At 43.4% G+C, this 19,193-nt stretch overlaps 1 protein-coding gene across 1 annotated transcript in view; it reads right to left on the bottom strand.

The window, feature by feature from the left end:
- XKR4 (XK related 4) overlaps nt 1-17,814 on the bottom strand; it is a 313,658-nt gene extending 295,844 nt beyond the window's left edge. Inside the window, exon 1 of the mRNA XM_055546016.1 lies at nt 17,021-17,814. Coding sequence (XP_055401991.1) covers nt 17,021-17,814 — 794 coding nt within the window. The remainder of the gene's footprint in view (nt 1-17,020) is intronic.
- Between the last annotated feature and the right edge of the window lie 1,379 nt (nt 17,815-19,193).

The raw sequence follows: 19,193 nt of genomic DNA, 5'->3' as shown, positions 1-19,193 counted from the left end.
TTCCTAAGTGATCAATGCAAAGAAATAGAGGAAAACAATAGAATGGGAAAGACTAGAGATCTCTTCAGGAACATTAGAGACACCAAGGGAACATTTCATGCATAGATGGGTACAATAAAGGACAGAAAGAGTATGGACCTAACAGAAGCAGAAGATATTAAGAAGAGGTGGCAAGCATAAATAGAAGAACTATACAAAAAAGATCTTAATGACCCAGATAACCATAATGGTGTGATCACTCACCTAGAGCAAGACATCCTGGAGTGTGAAGTCAAGTGGGCCTTAGGAAGCATCACTACGAACAAAGCTAGTGGAAGTGATGGAATTTCAGCTGAGCCATTTCAAATCCTAAGATGATGCTGTGAAACTGCTGCACTCAATATGCCAGCAAATTTGGAAAACTCAGCAGTGGCCACAGGACTGGAAAAGGTTAGTTTATTACAATCTCAAAGGAAGGCAATGCCAAAGAATGTTAAAACTACCACATAATTGCACTCATCTCACATGCTAGCAAAGTATTGCTCAAAATTCTCCAAGCCATGCTTCAACAGTATATGAACTGTGAACTTCCAGATGTTGAAGCTGGATTTAGAAAAGGCAGAGGAACTAGAGATCAAATTGCCAACATCCATTTGATGATAGAAAAGGCAAGAGAATTCTAGAAAAACATCTACTTCTGCTTCATTGACTACGTTAAAGCCTTTGACTGTATGAATCATAACAAACTGTGGAAAATTCTGAAAGAGATGGGAATACCAGACCACTTTACCTGCCTCCTGAGAAATCTGTGTGCAGGTCAAGAAGCAGCAGTTAAAACTGGACATGGAACAACGGACTGGTTCCAAATTGGGAAAGGAGTATGTCAAGGCTGTATATTGTCACCCTGCTTATTTAACTTATATGCAGAGTACATCATGCAAAATGCTGGGCTGGATGAAGCACAAGCTGGAATCAAGATTGCCAGGAGAAATATCATTAACTCCAGATATGCAGATGACACCACCCTTATGACAGAAAGCAAAGAGGAACTAAAGAGTCTCTTGATGAAAGTGAAAGAGGAGAGTGAAAACCTGGCTTAAAACTCAACATTCAAAATCTAAGATCATGGCACCTGGTCCCATCACTTCATGGCTAATAGATGGGGAAACAATGGAAACAGTGACAGACTAATCATGGGGAAAATAAATATAGCATAGATATGCATCTATACACATATATATAGATGTAGGAAAAACCCTGAGGCTGGGAAAGTCTGAGGGCAAGAGGAGAAGGGGGAAGCAGAGGATGATATGGTTAGATGGCATCACTGACACAATGGACATGAGTTTTAGCAAACTCTGGGAGATATGATAGGAGCCTGGCAGTTGCAGTCCAGGGGTTGCAAAGAGTCGGACATGAGTTAGCAACTGAACAACAATAGATACGCCTGCTTCTTAGAACATATTACTGGGGATTAAAGAAGAAAAAAGTCAGAACCCACTTCATGTCATGAATATTAGAAATATACTTGAAAATTAGTCTCTGTGGAAAAACTATGCTTTCCAAAGATGCCATTGAACTAAAAAGAAACATGACATTATGTAATTTTTCATGGAATGTCACCAAATAATACAAATAATAGCGAGCAGATTGCAGTTGGCAAGCCCTTCCAAAGCAAGTCATATCCACTTGGGTGGGGGGCATATTTTGAGACTTTTTTTGATACTTAGAAATGAATATTTGGAATTGCTTTTTCAAAGACTAGCTGTGTCTGATTCTGAAAATTTTGAATTGTGTGCATTTGAGAGTGAATTTTTGAGCACTTGCATATGCCAGAGTTGGTCCTCTGAGACAGGTCTTAGGAGCTGATTTTGAAATTATGTCACACAGATGTAAATCCTGCTGGTCTCAGAGAGAGATGTGAGTGACAGCAGGGCTTGCCTTGCGCGGTTGTAGTTGAATTTATAATTTATGAACATATGTGGGGTAGAATGCTGGCATATGCAAAGCATGACTGCATGCACAATGAGGATAAAAATACAGGTTAATTACATACTATTCACATGGGACTGGAGCCTGCTTAGTATTCTTTAGCGTCACTCCTTTCCCAATGGAAACAACATGCATCTTACCAGTAGGTATCAAATGAAAGTGACCTGTCTTGGATAAAACAGATCCTCAGGATCTGTGTTTGAAGTCTGGTGTGAAATACCAATTCTAGGAGTAGTTAATCAGAACCCCAGCCCATGTTAATAAAACATGCATATTGCTCCCCATGTGGATATTTATTAAGGTGTATAAAGCATTGAGATGCTCCATTTAGATACCAGATTTCATAGAATTATAGAGCTGGGAGGGATTTTGGAAATGACCTGATGTAATCCCCAACCCACTGCTTTGTAGCTGAGGAGTTCTCAGTCAAGTCAAGACTCAAATCTGACCTCAGAGGAAAATCCCACCATTGACCTAACTAATTCCCTCTGATGTCACAGTACAGTTGAGTTCACTGCAGTTTTCAGCACAGTTGCCAGTCTGAAAGGTCAGGAAATGCTTCTCCAAGTTATTCTCTTGGATTGATCTTGTAAGACACAGTGGGACAAGCATTCAGAAGCTGAAGTTGAGAATGTGAGCGCAGCTACTTGCTGCTGGGGAACTGTGTGACCTCGGGGAAATCCCCTGCTTCTCTGAACCTTAGTGGGTTCATATTCACATGGAAATGATCATAATTCCTACCTTGAGAGGCTGATGAGAAGACTCGGTGGTAAATAGGCATAGATGTGCTTGGCAAGGTGTTGAGTTAGCCAAAGAGTTCATTCGAGTTTTCCCATATGATGTCATGAAAAACCCAAATGAATTTTCTGGGCAATCCAACTACAATGGCACTTACAAAGATTTAGTCCTTATTGTCATCATCAAATACTATTTATTAAAATATCAAAGAAGAACAGCAGGTTGCTGGGCTTTAAACAAGGCAGGAAGCAGGGAAAACCATGGGGCTGAACCCACATTAGGGGCTTTATCTCCTAAAGAGCCAGTTTTTACCAGCAGGCAATCTTATTTGCAAAACCCATTAAGTCAACCTGCCTCAGCAGCGAAATAGTCACTGTCCTTTCCCTGGCTGTTGTCGCTATTCAGTCGCTAAGTCATGTCTGACTCTTAGTGACCCCATGGATTGCAGCCTGCCAGGCTCCTCTATCCTCCCCTATCTCCCGGAGTTTGCTCAAACTCATGTCCATTGAGTTGGTGATGCCATCTAACCACTTCATCCTCTTCTCCCTCTTCTCCTCCTGCCCTCAATCTTTCCCAGCATCAGGGTCTTTTCCAATAACTCAGATCTTTGCATCAGGTAGTAACTTCTGTAAATTCTAATAATTTCCCTGGTAACTTCTAGCAAATTCTTAGCTTCATATCTTGGATTTATTATCTTCTCTCTCTGCAAGAATGAGCTCTAGCATCATTTACAGCAGCCCTGTCCAATAGAAATACAATGTAGATCATGTCTGTAATTTTCTTGTAGTCACATTTAAAAAATTTTAAAAAGCAACAGGTGAAGTTAATTTTAGCAATATATTTTATTTAACCCAACATATCCAAAATGTTATCAGTTCAATATGTAATCCATATGAAGGTTATTAATGAGACAGTTATCATCCTTTTTTTTTTCACACTAAGTGCTCAAAACTCCCTGGATATTTGACACTGACAGTATACCTCTATTGGGAATAACTACGATTCGACGGTCATCTGTAGGTAATAGTAGGTAATGGCTACTATATTGGAAAGACATGCAGGTCTAGAGCCTGGCAGGGTGACCATGCCTACTGATAAAGCAGACTGAGGAAAATTAACTTAGTAACTCTCCACGGAAACACTTAAGAACACTGAACCAAACAATCCTGGCATAGAGATGGGGAGGGAACCCTGGCAACAGAAATGACAGCCTGGCAACACCAGCTGTTGTTCGAAAGGGAAATCAGAAAACCATCACTTGGAAAAGACTTTCTGGGAAGGTCATTGTTTGCTATTTTGTTTAAAAGGAAATAAGGAAACTGATCACACATCTACACAAATGTACATTTTATAAGGTGCCATTCTCATTGCTTATCCCACAACACAGGCACTGACATATTTTGTTATATTGTTGACGCTATAGTGCTCACTTAGGAAGACAAATAGTAAGGCAGGAAATCAGGCTGCCCATCATCACATTTCTTCCCAGGGTGTAGCCTGCCTGTAGGCCTCATGGGTGGTAGTGAGCTTGGTCCTCAGAAGCCTTTCCACATCATTTTCTGAATATAATATACCCTGATAACTCCTGGCTAGGACCTGGTCTTGCCTGGCTGGGTTCCCGATTCATCTCCTTTATCCCTCCATTGGTTCCTCTTTCCTGTGTGGATGCAGAGCCGCCATCAGACTAAAAGCTGTGGAGAGATGCCCAAACCTGACTTCCCAATCCACCATCTCTGATACCTACTTATGGGATGTCCTTCAGTTTTATACTTTGAAGCCCAGCTGTCATGGTTAGCTTGTGTGAGGACCTTGACCTCAGAGTCTCACCTCCCCTTACTATTATCAAGTATGTTTCTGGTCCTTAGATTCTCAGGTTCCTAATACGTTCCCTGTTCTGAAGACCTGCCCAGGCCTTGGCCCTCTGTGAGCTCACTTCTGGCTGACTTCTGACCTGTGTGATAATCCAGAACTCAGGTCAAAGTCGCTCAGACTGCAGGCCCTGCTGGTGCTCTCAGTCTCAAGTTGATCCCATAAACCTAAACATATCAGAGCTTGAGCTTTTGCCTTCTTGGCTCCTAGAACAAACTCATTTAAAGGAAGCTTGGCCTGGCTGGTGAAGCTTTGCTGTGATATTGTATATATTGGGTCAGTGAAATTTTCCCACTCCTACAATCCAAGGATTAAAAATTCATCCTCTGATTATGGAGTGAAATTCTCCATCTTCATTCATTTCTCTTGTAGCTATATTTTCCTTCTTGCAACTAATCAATGCATATTTTACTGAAAACATCCCCCTACTTCTATTAGCAGATCAGAGAAAGGGATGAATAAGTTTCCAGAGAATTTGAACGTACTTCCTTAATAAAAATTTCAAGTTTCCTCCCTCTTACTCATTTTATTCCAATCTTATTTTATTTATTCAGTTTTTATTGAAATAGTTGATTTACAATGCTGTGTTAGTATTGGTATACAGCAAAACAATTCAGTTATATGTATAAATACATTTATGGTTTGTTACAGGACATTTAATACAGTTCCCTATGCTATACAGGAGGATCTTGTTATTTTTTTTGAAGTCTTTATTGAATTTGTTACAATATTGCTTCTGTTTTATGTTTCCATTTTTGACTGCAGGGCATGTGGGATCTTAGGTCCCTGTCCAGGGATTGAACCCACACCCCCTGCCTTGGAAGGTGAAGTGTTAACCACCGGAATGCCAGGGAAGTCCCTGTTTATCTTTTTTATATATAGTAGTTTGCATCTTCTAATGCCAAATCCCTAATTTATGCCTCTACGCTTTCCCCTTTGGTAATTCTAAGTTTGTTTTCTATGTCTGTGAGTCTGTTTCTGTTTTGTAAATAAGTTTATTCATTTCATATTTTAGATTCAACGTATAAATGATATAGATAGGTATTAGCCTGTGTGTGCTCAGCAGCTCAGTATTATCTGACTCTTTGGGACCCCATGGACTATAGCCTGCCAGGTGCCTCTGTCCACGGAATTTTTCAGGCTAGAATACTGGAGTGGGTTGCCATTTCCCTCTCCAAAGATCTTCCCAATCCAGGGATTGAATCTGTGTCTCCTGCACCCCCTGCATTGGCAGGCAGATTCTTTACCACTGTGCCACCTGGGAAGCCCAGATATTAGTATATCCTAAGTAATTGTAATGGTTTACTTTTCATATGTAGGAACACAACTAACATTTAGGCTTTCATTGGGATGGTGTTATATCACTTAGAACTCAAAATTTTCAAACCCAATGATCACCAATCAAATCAGGAAAATCCCATAGGATATCTGTGACTGTCATTCTTAATAGTAGAATATCCCCTGGAAATCTGAAACCCTGTGGGATATCCTTCCTAATTTATGTGATAATAACAGACCCAAGTACTAAAACTCCCTTTGGAGAGTCTTTGAGAATTGACCTACATTTTAAAAAGTGATTCTTATTAATTTTACTTTAGTAAAACAGTAAAGTAATGAGCTAAAGACTCTAGCAAGAGGAAAGAAGCCTTTCCAAATCCTTTCCCTTGCTTTCATAAAGGACCATTTCTTCCTTATTACTGTTACATTGATGCAGTGATTATACCATGAACTAGTGATGGAAGTGATGAGAGACCGTTTTGTTACTGTTACTGCCACAATGGCTGCCTTTGTGTTGAGTATTGACTCTCTGCTACTGAAAAAAGACCAGGAAAGTAGAGAATTCAGTTCAAAACTGATATCTTTATTCATAATCATTATCTAGGCAGCAGAAAGAAAAATCAGACTGCTATTTACACAGATGAAATCTCTGAGGCTAGGGGTTCAGAAAGGTGACTTTATCCTTCTTAAATAATATACTTGATGGGAAGTCAAATCAAAGTCATCTCAAGGCTTTTTAGACTCATATTCACTGTAGATCCTACTTTTTCTATACACGCCTGATTTTGATTGACTAATCCTCACCCACCCACACACTGCCCACTGCTGTTTGTGTAGAAAGATTCCCCTGACACGAAAACAGGGCATGTGCATATATTAAGCAAAAGAAGTAGAACTGATTCAGTCTACTTATGAATCATAAAAAGGAGACAACAGTTTGACATACTTCAGACAATTTTTAAATAGATGCTTAAGAAAAAAAATTTTAATGTAAAAATCTGAAATGTTGCCATGAGGTTGAAAATTGCACAGTGTCACGACAGATCTGTAGCATCCTAAAGATCCAGGTGATCGCCAGCTGGGAAGGGTTAAAGGGTGGATCTCTGCTTTGAGCAGAATGTAATACAGGTCTGTTTTTCATCAGCTGCGGGCCTGGATACAGTCTCTTTGTATAAAGTTTAATTCAATTTCCAGCATATTAAATCAGTGACAGTGTAACCCGGGACAAGCTTTTAATTTAAAAGCAAATCTAGTTCTGACAACAGCCTTCTCGTTGATATAATGGATAGTTCTTTTTAAGCCTCTGAAGCACTGTTCCTATTTGCTAATCGTAGCCCTCCAGCTGTGTGGACCTCACCACATGAAACACAGAAGGAATTCTGGCTTCCCAAGTCTATATGGCACATCTCTTAGAGTCGGTGATATGGAACACTTTGAACGTCAGCTTCAAATACTTAGATAATGGGCTTAATGAAAATGATTTAATTTCATTGGAAAAATTGGAAATGACACAAAATAAGTTGCATTATACAATTAAGCTTAAGATTCTCTATGTGCTAAGTAATACCAGTTCCTGGGTTTCGGATGTGAATACTGTCAACTGTGGAAAGCACCTTGCAGATCCCCTTTGACCCGCTTACACAACACCATAGTGATGACCTGAGAACACATGTTCTGGTGCATATACTCTGAGGCTGGATAAGCAAAAAAGAGTTTATAATAAGAGGGTGTATATTCAGTCATGTCTGACTCTTTGCAATCCCATGGACTGCAGCACACTAGGCTCCTCTGTCCATGGAATTTTTCTGGCAAGAACACTGGAGTGGGTTGTCATTTCCTCCTCCAGGGGATCTTCCCAACCCTGGGATTGAACCTGCTTCTCTTGCATCTCCTACATTGGCAGATGAATTCTTTACCACTAGCATCATCTGGGAAGCCCATAATAAGAGCAGGATCTATATTTTGAAAGAACATAAAGGTTATTTTTTAAAGATTTTTGTTTAATATCTACAAAAAGTAGACTTCCACATACGGACCTGGAGACTTCCAAACACTGTTTTTGAGGCTCAGTGTATGTTTAATGGAACTTTGCTGAAAATGTGAGCTATATTGTACTTTCTTGTGCTGCAGGAGTGGGGAGTCAAGGGGGACAGCAAAAATACAGATTCTCAATAGGCTTCCCATACTTTTTTCTACATTTGCTTCTTTTTTGTCCTCCTCTACTTTTCAAGGATAGGGTTTAAAAAAAATTAATGCACATTTAAGTTACTTAAAGTGACAGAGTTTTAAACATGAAAAGAACCTTAGATATTATTTTTATTGTAATATAATTGTTTTACAATGCTGTGTTAATTTCTGCTGTACAGCAAAGTAAATCAGCAATATATGTATGTATATGCCCTCCCTCATGAGCCTCCCTCCCACCTCCCCCCACCCATATTATTTTTGACCAATCATATCATACAGGCAGAAAACTAAGACCCAGAAGGAGGAAACCAAACGAAGATGTAAACCAGTGGGGCCATCAGCAGGTGCTGTCACGTGTAACCCAGGACAGTAGGTGACCACCTGGGGTCTGAGCTACCGAGTGGCCCCATCATCTCTTCCGACTGCCCATTTAGTCTGATTCCCCAAAGGCAGCTTGCCCTTCTAAATAAGATCCATCACTGATATCCTAACTATGCTCTCTCCCTTCATCTTCATCTTAGAAAAGACCTAATGGTGTCTTCAGACCACCTCTTGCCTCTAGGGGATTCCCAGACTGATTCTTTTCCATTTTAACCCAACTTTTCTTCCCCTTGCGATCAGTAATCATGTGAGTTCTGTACATATATTGGACATGGAAGCAACATTTCATGGTTATAAGAATTATGGTGATGATGGTGGTGGAGGCTGTAATAGTAAAAGCTACAGTCTTTCTTGGAGTAGACAAACAGGGGCACTGAAAATACCAACCATCATTCTGTATAAAGCATATCCTCAGAAGGTCAAGTGTAGGTAAGAATTAAGTGAAAAATATCCATCCCAAAGCGTCCCCAGTCTGACTTTTCTATCAGAAAGAACAGGACAGTGAAGATGGGCTTCTAGCTGCATCTTTATCAGAGGATAGCCAGGATTTTGTCAAATTCAACCCCACCTTCCTAGCACTGGTAATCTACAAAAGAGCTGGGCAATTTGTTATATTATACCTTTTCTGATTCACTATAGAGTTAGAAACCCAGAAGCAAGAAGGCAGGAAGTGCAGCTACACTCTTATACAGAAGAAATAACAACCTCTCCGCTTCATTCAGTTCAGTTCAGTTCAGTCGCTCAGTCGTGTCCGACTCTTTGTGACCCCATGAACTGCAGCATGCCAGGCCTCCCTGTCTATCACCAACTCCCAGAGTCCACCCAAACCCATGTCCATAGTCAGTGATGCCATCCAGCCATCTCATCTTCTGTCGTCCCCTTCTCCTCCTGCCCCCAACCCCTCCCAGCATCAGAGTCTTTTCAAATGAGTCAACTCTTTGCCTGAGGTGGCCAAAGTACTGGAGTTTCAACTTTAGCATCACTCCTTCCAAAGAACACCCAGGACTGATCTCCTTTAGGATTGACTGGTTTGATCTCCTTGCAGTCCAAGGGACTTTCAAGAGTCTTCTCCAACACCACAGTTCAAAAGCATCAATTCTTTGGTGCTCAGCTTTCTTCACAGTCCAACTCTCACATCCATACATGACTACTGGAAAAACCATAGCCTTGACTAGACGGACCTTTGTTGGCAATGTCTCTGCTTTTCAATATGCTATCTAGGTAGGTCATAACTTTCCTTCCAAGGAGTAAGCGTCTTTATTCACAGATGAGCAAATATTTGCTGGACATGTATTCCTATATAAGTTTAGTCCCACAGTGACTAGAGTAACTGTATGATTTTCCTTCCTGACTGGCCATGCTAACTGGAAGGGAGTCACGTAGTATGGTGGTCAGAATTACACATGACATTCAAGAGGATGTTTCCTGTTGAGAATTATTGAATGCTTTTTCCCTTGAAATTTATCAACATATTTCAATTGTTTTACAAGATTATACCTATAAGCACTTTCTCATGACTAGTACCACAATGCACCTTATATTTGATGGTGCATTAGAGTAATAAATCCAATTCTAATTCCTACTCTTGCTTCCATCAGCTTAGAATGTGTTCAAATTCTAAAACAAGTCAAAGAAATGTGCTCTCAGGTTAGCCCGTGATTCCGTAGAAAGGGAAATCAGTCTATTTATCTGTTACTCAGTGACTGGTGCTATTTAAACTCATAGGTACACTGTTCCATTCAAACTGTAAAAAATATAGAAAATATTTAATAGAAGTCATGTGTTTGGGTATTTGAACATTAAGGAATTTTTTGGTAAGTGACTGAAGAAAGACCTTCAAAGCTACTCACCCAAGAATTGTGGACACTTCATTTGTATAGATATTACTTTCAACTGTTCTGTGAAAATAGACTGAAATTTGTATAGATATTACAATTTTTTGGTAAGTGACTGAAGAAAGACCTTCAAAGTTACTCACCCAAGAATTGTGGACACTTCATTTGTATAGATATTACTTTCAACTGTTCTGTGAAAATAGACTGCAATTTCATGGGGTGTAATAAGTATAACATTTTTTTACCCTTGTAAGTATATAGCTCAAGTGAATGGAAAAATTACAACTTTTGCATTTATTACAAAGATATTTATATCTGTGTAGTCTTTTATTTTTTTGTATCTTTCCCACCTCAATATTGAATTCTAGCCCAGAATCTGTGCAGAGCTACATGACCTAAAGAGGGAAACATCCAAAATTCTGTCTCAATTTCTACATTGAAATTGCAAAATGAAAGTATTACCTCAAAGATGAATCTGAGGATTACATAAGAAAGAAAACATGGAAACTCCCTGAAAATTGAAGCGTTCTACAAAATAATGAACAATGTTCTATGGATTTCAATAAGGTGAAGCCCACCGTATCTTAAGGAAAAATCTCTTCAAAATGTAACACACAACAAACTTTTACCAAGAACTTACTTTCGTACAAGTACAGTTAATTTTAACCAAGCCGTTTTTCTGAAAAAACAAGTCTTGCATGAAAATTACAACTCTTGCTCCAATTACATCCACACTGAATCCTTTCAAATCAATGAAGTTTTATGAATGAAAGGGATATGATCCAGTTACAGAGGAATTGATGATATAGCCTCTGAACATTTCAACTGTTTGCCCCTCCTTGAATAAAACAAGGTTTGAACACTTTTCAACAGTCCTCACCCTTATAATCCTTCAATGGTTTCTCAATGCCTTCAGAATAAAAACTAAATTTATTTCATTGTCTAGCCCATCTTCACCTCCAGCTACTACCTCACAATTACTCTCTGTTCAAAACACACTTAACCTGCCGTGTTATTTCTTGCCTCTCTGCCCTTTCACAGAATTATATCCAAGACTCCACAGCCAACACCCCACTTTATTCAGATAGTAGATCTTCCCACCAAAACCTCTGCTCAAGCATCTGCACCAGTCTCACTTGAACCACTAAGGTGGACTGAGCTTCCTGTTTCCATCATGGTGCTTATTTTCCTGCATTGAAACTGTCTGTTTGCTATTCCATCTTCCTCAGTCAGACAGTAGATTTTTTGAAAGAAGATGTGTATTTTATTCATTTTGGGGAGATAAGTAACTAGCATAGTGCCTTGCATACAGCAAGTACGCAACACAGATTAAGAGATAAATTAATATGCAGTAGACAGAACACAGACATAAGGGAAATGACCATTCCATTAACTCAGGAAAGGGCACTAATCTTGCATGACCTACACCAGAATTCAGAACTAACTCAGAATCAATAAAGTACTTTTTCAGTAGTTGAAGCTGTATCCAATATGCTACTTTCTTACCCATTCCTTATCTCTAGAACTTTTCATCATTGACAAAGCACTTTGTGCTTGTTCACAGACATTATGCCTTTTAATGCCACTACAAGATCATGTTTCTCAGCTGGGTTTTAGTGCAACATCCTCAGCATGTCCAAGTGGTATGGGAAGAGAAACACTGGATAGACGCCCTGCGCTCCAGCCTCTATTCTGCCATTGAACCACTGTGTGTTATTAGGGAAACACCCCAACTCGTCTAAACTTAGCTCTCTTGAACTTTGCCAACCTTGTGTGTGTGTGTGTGTGTGTGTGTGTGCGCGCACGTGCGCGCATGCACGCACACGAGTGCTCAGTCACCAAGTTGTGTTCAACTCTTCGCAAGGACTGTAGCCCGCCAGGCTTCTCTGTCCCTGGGATTTTCCAGGCAAGAATACTGGAGTATGTGGCCATTTCCTTCTTCAGGGGATCTTTTCAACCCAGGGATTGAACAACCTGCGTCTCCTGCATTGGCAAGCAGATTCTTTACCACTAAGCCACTTGGGAAGCCTTTGCCAACCTTAGTGAAGGTAGACTGTCATTTTTAAACACTGTTGTCCTTATTATCCGAATTGGCATTTGTAGGTAGCTAACTGAACCAGTAAGTAACAGAGTTTAGGGTAAGACAAGGCTGGTTTTGACTCCAAGACACATCACATAATAGCTGTGTCATCTTGTGCCAGTTAGTTAATCTCTCTGAGCCAGTTTTCTCCAATATATATAGAGGTACCAGTGGTTGACTTTATTTTTCTGGGCTCCAAAATCACTGCAGATGGTGACTGTAGCAATGAAATTAAAAGATGCTTACTCCTTGGAAGGAAAGTTATGACCAACCTAGACAGCATATTAAAAAGCAGAGACATTACTTTGCCAACAAAGGTCCACCTAGTCAAGGCTATGGTTTTTCCAGTGGTCATATATGGATGTGAGAGTTGGACCTAAAGAAAGCTGAGTGCAGAAGAATTGATGCTTTTGAACTGTGGTGTTGGAGAAGACTCTTGAGAGTCCCCTGGACTGCAGGGAGATCCAACCAGTCCATCCTAAAGGAGATCATTCCTGAGTGTTCATTGGAAGGACTGATGTTGAAGCTGAAACTCCAATACTCTGGCTACCTGATGCGAAGAGCTGACTCATTGGAAAAGACCCTGATGCTAGGAAAGATTGAGGGCAGGAGGAGAAGGGAACAACGGAAGATGAGATGGTTGGATGGCATCATCGACTCAATGGACATGGGTTTGGGTGGACTCCGGGAGTTGGTGATGGACAGGGAAGCCTGGTGTGCTGCAGTTCATGGGGTCGCAAAGAGTCGGACATGACTGAGTGACTGAACTGAACTGAACTGAATGATTAGACAAGATGAGTACAAAAATTTTTGTAGGTTTTAAAAGTACCATGTAAAAACTCTTGTTAATATGATTCTTGTTTGGCCAGAACAATGTTTCACAAAGAGCTCTGTACACCACATGATTACAAGGATTTAATAGATGTGCCTTTAAAAAGTTATTGACAATTTCACAACAGCTTAGTAAGTAAAGGCTCAGAGAAGTCCTACTGTGAAGAGATCTGCTTAACTCTGTTTAACCCATGCACTTGAACATGGAACACATGCTAATACCTGGTGGGGGATCAAGCATGAGAAACCCAAGAAAGCTGTTCTTCCTTTGGGTGACTCTCATGATAAGATATTCAGAAACAAAACCCAAAATGGTAAAAATATTCTCCATTCTACCATCCACTGAGTTATCATTTGGAACATGCCTATTTGCTAGAAGACAATGAAATATGTATGTAGTTACACATGTACATGTGTAGGAGAAATTCAGGTCAAATTTTAAGAGTAGGTCATAAACTCTAAAGGAGGAAGACTTCTCGATATAACTGATCACAGGTCTCATGAGGACTAAAAGGTGTTCCAATTGGGCATTTCTGATTCCCACAGGTTGAGCTGCATGCTTAGTAACTTCTGGGATCATATGACATGAACACAAAAGAAAAGTACTTCCTCATTCATTCACCAGCACAGTCCTTTAAAGTCACAATTGCTCTCTTCACATGGTAGCAAAAATTTACTTCATTATTTCAATGGTTCATTCCCAGTATCAACTCCTGCAACTTTAAAAGCTGCCATTAATTTCCCATTAGCAAACCTTAATTAAAATGAATATGTATCATTGCTTTAAGCAGTTGCATTTGTAGTAAATGTATGAGTACATGCAAATCTTGTCCAAAATGTTTCAAATAGCTATTTCGGAACAAGCACTTTGATGGTTTTTCAAAGGATTTTGTCTACAGAGAGCTTTTAGAATTTTGTCCTTACCTAAAATAACTTGAATTCCATGCAAATACAATGGACAGTTACCAACCAACCTAAAATCTATTTTATTGATCTTAGAAAGTAGCATGTTTAAAATAGGAGTAATGACCTCTTAGCTTTGAACCATTCACACCTTTGTGTTTCTGCAACTTTTGTGTAAAATGCACTGAAAAGAAAAGCCAGAAAGAGCATAGAGATGCTCCTAATTTAAAGAATCATGGCAATTAAAGATAATTGTCTAATATAACAACCTGAGATGAACCGAATTTCAGCAGTTTATTATCAAAGATGCACCCATACCCTCAAGTTCTATGCAAATATTCTACACCCAGAAAAGTTGAAATAATTCAGAATGCATCTGAGTGTTAAATTCCATGAACTCTCTGACCCCATTTTAATTTCCTACATTAAGCTAAAGCTTGTGGTGTTTTGTTTTGTTTGCTTTGTTTTTAATATTATCAGGTGAAAATGAGGTTGAGTTTGAGATGATGCTTCCACCAAGTTACCCCACCATCCTCCAAATATCTTAACCAGAATCCAAGAACAGAAAAGATTAGACAACTCACATATGAATTATTAAATGATTATTCTGAATAAGTAGACAAACATGTAAAAACATTTCCAGTATTACTTCCTCCCAAATGACCACGTGTTAGCAGAATAAACTTCTGAGCCTTTATAGAAAACATTGTGGAAATGCTTAGCAAAAATGAACCCTATGTCCCCACAGTTTCTCCAAGGGTTGGGGTGGTTAATGCATTTGTCTTACAGCCTGTGATTTTCCTTCTGAATTGAATCTTACCGGTTCTGCCCCATTCCCCATAGCTTTGCTGTATGGCCAGTTGACCCAGTAGCTATGGTCTCACTGAGATGTGTCTGGGAGGCCCTTTTCTTTTCCTAATTATTTCTCACTTTCTGCATTTTATGTTCTGAGATATTCAACATCATTTTTCAATTGGGAAAATGTTTGGTCTAGAAGGTCCAGTAAAAACAACTAGAATTTGATACTCAATTTTTCATAAAGTATCAATTGGTAAGAAACATGGATAGTTCTTCAGTTAATGGAACTGAGAAGTGTTTCCCTTCTTTATATAAATCTAGAAATTTTAAAGGTAAAAGGGAGTGATTTTCAAATCCTGCATGAAATTTGCAGAAGTTAACAAATGGAATGTTAAGCTTCATTTACCACATTATCAGATTAAAACTACTAATCATATGAATCCCAGCCACTAAACAATTTCAGTAATTAAATCAAGCATTTGAGTTCTTCATCAGACTTGAAGGCACCAAGCTGTCTTTGCAGTAGTCAACCATGGGAAATAACAGTTATCACATTTAAGTGACTTTTGAAAAAGTCCTTTAAATCCAAAGTATGGAGGTTTCCAAAATCAATTTATCTGCTGCAAAGCATATAGCACTTTTCCAGGTAGTATCTGCTTGGAAAAAAAAAAAAGTTTCTCAGTTTGAAAGGTCACTACCTATGCAATGCTTACCCTGCTTTACAAAGCAATGGTCCCGGAAAAGGTTGAAAAATTATCACACGTGCTCTTCTCAATGAAAACACTGCACAGTTCACCATAAAGAAAGAGAGATTTTCAGTTCTGTTCCACAAATTCTCTGAGTTGTTTCCACACAGGATAACTTAGCATAGTTAATGATTTGTAGTTTTTTTTTTTTTAATCACAAAAATAACTACAAATGAAATCGTAAAGGACACTAGCATAGCAGAATGTAGCCCCATACCAGTGCACTTGTGAGGAAGTTTCCTCATTTTACTTATACTTACTAAGCTGTTTAATTTAAAAAAAAAAAGGTGGGGGGGGGACCCAAAAGCAAAACTCTAGGATGTTAGCATTTAAATTGTTCAACACCAAGAATTTTTGTAGCTGTAAAATATCACTTCAAAAAGCCATCAAAAACACACAAATTTCAGAGAAACGTGTTCCTGAGCAGATTGCTTCATTATATTCCTAAATCCAGGCAGTGACATCGCCAATGATGATTCCCTCTGCCCAAAGAGTTGGCATATCAGACAACAAGCAGAAAAGCAAGTCAGTGAAGATGCCAAGTGTGATCAAAGTTTACAAGGTGCACCACCCTTTCCCAAGGGTTCTTAGTTCTCCAAGAAATCAGATATGGGGATGTTGCAAGATAATCAGGAAGTGCACCATTAGAGTAAGTCTCAGTCCAATCCCAGGGACAGGGAAGCCTGGTGGGCTGCTGTCTATGGGGTCGCACAGAGTCGGACACGACTGAAGCAACTTAGGAGCAGCAGCAGCAGTCCAATAAAGTGTACTTGCTCCTATGTGGAGATGGTTATAAATACAGATATAGATATAGACAGTCTCCAAAAGAGACAAGTGTGTCCCTACTACGCTCTCTACTTGAAATACTTCTGTAGCGGTTATCATTAAAATGTGGCTACTTTTGAAAAGCAACAACTCCCTTCTAACTAGAACCAGCAGATTCTTCTCAGGGAACAAAAGAAGCCATCCAAATTGCAACATACATTTCAAACCCAACATAATTAAAGAGGATTTTTTTTTTTTTTAAGAAGATGTAGTCGGAATCCTCTCCTCCTCGCTGAAACAGTATGAAACAGTATCTCTAAAAATGTGTGAGGGATGATGAGGGAAGGGTGGTAGTGTATAAAGAGAGAAGCTAGTGAAGCAGAGGGAAGACGGAAGGGATGGGGTGCTCAAAGCCACTTAGTTGCCCTTCCCTTGCTTCTCACTTCTCTCCACCCTAGGTTCTGATTGCAAATTTTAAAATGCAAAACCCAGTTTTAAAAACAAACAAACAAAAAACCCCAGCGAGATTGTGACTTGGATTACCAGCAAGGCAACCCTAAACGGGTCTCGTCAAAAGCAAAGCGGTGGGCATGTAGTAGCGGCAGCCAGTCCCCGTCCCCCCACCCTTGGTACGGTACCTCCAGAACTGCCCAAGCTGCAAGATGTGGGTGAGTGACTGCAGGAGCCAGATGCAGAAGGAACAGGACGCAGACCTGGGTTTGCCGCCGGCCCGGGCGGCCCCGCTGCTGTTGCTGCCGCTGTTGGTGGCGGCGACGTGGCCCTTGCCGGCGCTGGACGCCTGCCTCTGCGGCGTGGAGGGGCGAGCCTCGCCTTCCGCGGCCGCGGCCCCACCGCCCACCGCGGTCTTGCCCTCGGCCCCGGGCTGCGCGCAGCCGGCGGCGGCCGCGGCGCTGTCCTCGGTGCTGAAATCGTGCACGAACCAGCGGAAGCTGAACACCTGCACCGAGAGCGAGCCCAGCACCACGAAGAAGAGCGTGAGCCCGAACCACCAGCGCTGGCCGCGCAAGTAGTAGTCCACGGCGAGCCAGATGTCAGTGCCCACGTCCGCGAAGTACACGGCCACGGCCGCCAGGATCCAGAGGCAGTCCCACAGCGAGTAGCGCCGCTGCTCCGGGCCCAGGCGCAGGCACAGCGCCGCCGAGCCCGGCCCGGAGACGCCGCCCGGGCCGCCCGAGCCCCCGGAGCCGCCGCCCGAGCCGCCGCTCCCGGCGCAGCAGCAGCAGCAGCAGCAGCGCGAGCCGTCCGGGCAGCAGGCGCCCCCGGCCGCCTCCTCGTCCTCGGCCCCCGACCCCGACGGCAGGCCGGGCGCCAGTCCCTGCACCGAGCCCGAGTGGTCCGAGTTCTGCAGTGGGGTGAACGCCACGTCGCTGCCCTTCTTCATCTTCAGCCTCCCGTCTGACTTAGCGGCCATGATGCCTCCAGCGCGGAGGAGCGCCCTCCTTTATGTGGCACCTTTCCGCGCTGTCTCCTCCTCCCGCCACCTCCTCGCCGCGCCCCGGCTTCCCTCCCGGCGTGCGGCTCCCCTCCTCCTGCCCCTGCGCCGGCTCGCCCGCCGGGCTGGGCGCTGGGCCGGGCTAGCGGCGCGCCCTGAGCCGGCAGGAGCGCCGCCTGGCTGCCTGTGCGGAGCCAAGCTGCTCGCGGCGCCCGGCGCGCACCCCGGCCCGCCGCCCGCGCCCCTCGCCGTCCCGGCCCCGCGGCTGCCGCCCGAGCCGCCGCCGCCGCCAGCAGCAGGAGCAGCAGCGGCCGCCGCGGCGCTCCTCGGACCTGCACATTCCTCTCCTCCCCTCGCGCGCGCTCCCTCCTCCCGCTTCCTCGCCTCCACCAGCTGACTCCGAGCGAGAGGATGACCTCATCCTTCTCTTCCAGCTGCCGCCGCTCCCGCCCCGGCTGCTCGGGAGGGGCGAGGGAGGAGGAGGGCCCCGGAGGAGGGGCCGCGGTCGGGAAGCGCTGCGGGATGGGGATGGGGTTGGCGAGTCCCCGGGGCCCAGAGGATTGATGGAGAGAGACGGTCGAGGGTCCCGGCTCACGGGATTGCGGAGAACGCCGGGTGGATTTGACCGACCCCGGGGAGGGGCGGGAGGGCGCGGAGAGAGGAGGGGTCCCCGCGTGCAGCCCGCGCGGAGGTCGGCGGAGAGTGGGGACGGCGGGTGTGGCACGGCGCGGGGCTCTTTGTGTTCAGTTCTGAGCTACGGAGATCTGGAGAAGGGCTAGGTGTGCAGCCGGGGCCGACGAGGGTTGGGAGACTGGGCTCGATTCGGACACCAGGGCCCTGAAAGCCGACAGCGGCAGTGGGTGTGCCCGGCCCCGGAGAGCCGGCGAAGTCGCGGAGGACTGGCGGGTCCGCGGGGAACCCCGAGCCCGCGCTCTCGGGAAAGGAGCGCGCGGCCAGATGGCTCCGGCTTCTCCGGTGAGGCCAGGCGCCCAGGATCGGGAAGAGGAGGGGGCGGCTCTGATGCCCTCCGCCGCTCAGGCCCGCGCCGCCCAGCCGATACCCCCGCGCTCCCTCCTTGGCCGGGAAGCGACCAAGCCTGGTGGAGAGGCGGACCGGCGGGCCAAGCTGCGGCCCCCGGCCGCGTCCTCCTGTAGGTGGGAAGCGCCACACCCCTGGTGGCTGCTCGGGGCTCTGAGGGCTGAGGGGCGGGGCGGCAGCCGTGGGTAACGGGGCCCGGCCCGCGGGAGAGGAGTGGCGGAGCCCGGAGCTGACGCCACCTCCCCGGTCCAGAGGAGAATTACCTGCTCTTAAAGCGAAAGGAGTTTCAGGCTTGTGTAGTCCCGCCACTCCAGAAATGA

Source organism: Bubalus kerabau, chromosome 14 (genome assembly GCF_029407905.1).
Source record: "Bubalus kerabau isolate K-KA32 ecotype Philippines breed swamp buffalo chromosome 14, PCC_UOA_SB_1v2, whole genome shotgun sequence".
Taxonomy (NCBI): Eukaryota; Metazoa; Chordata; class Mammalia; order Artiodactyla; family Bovidae; genus Bubalus; species Bubalus kerabau.
The sequence above is the reverse complement of the archived record's forward strand: the minus strand, read 5'-3'. Positions and strand labels throughout refer to the sequence as shown.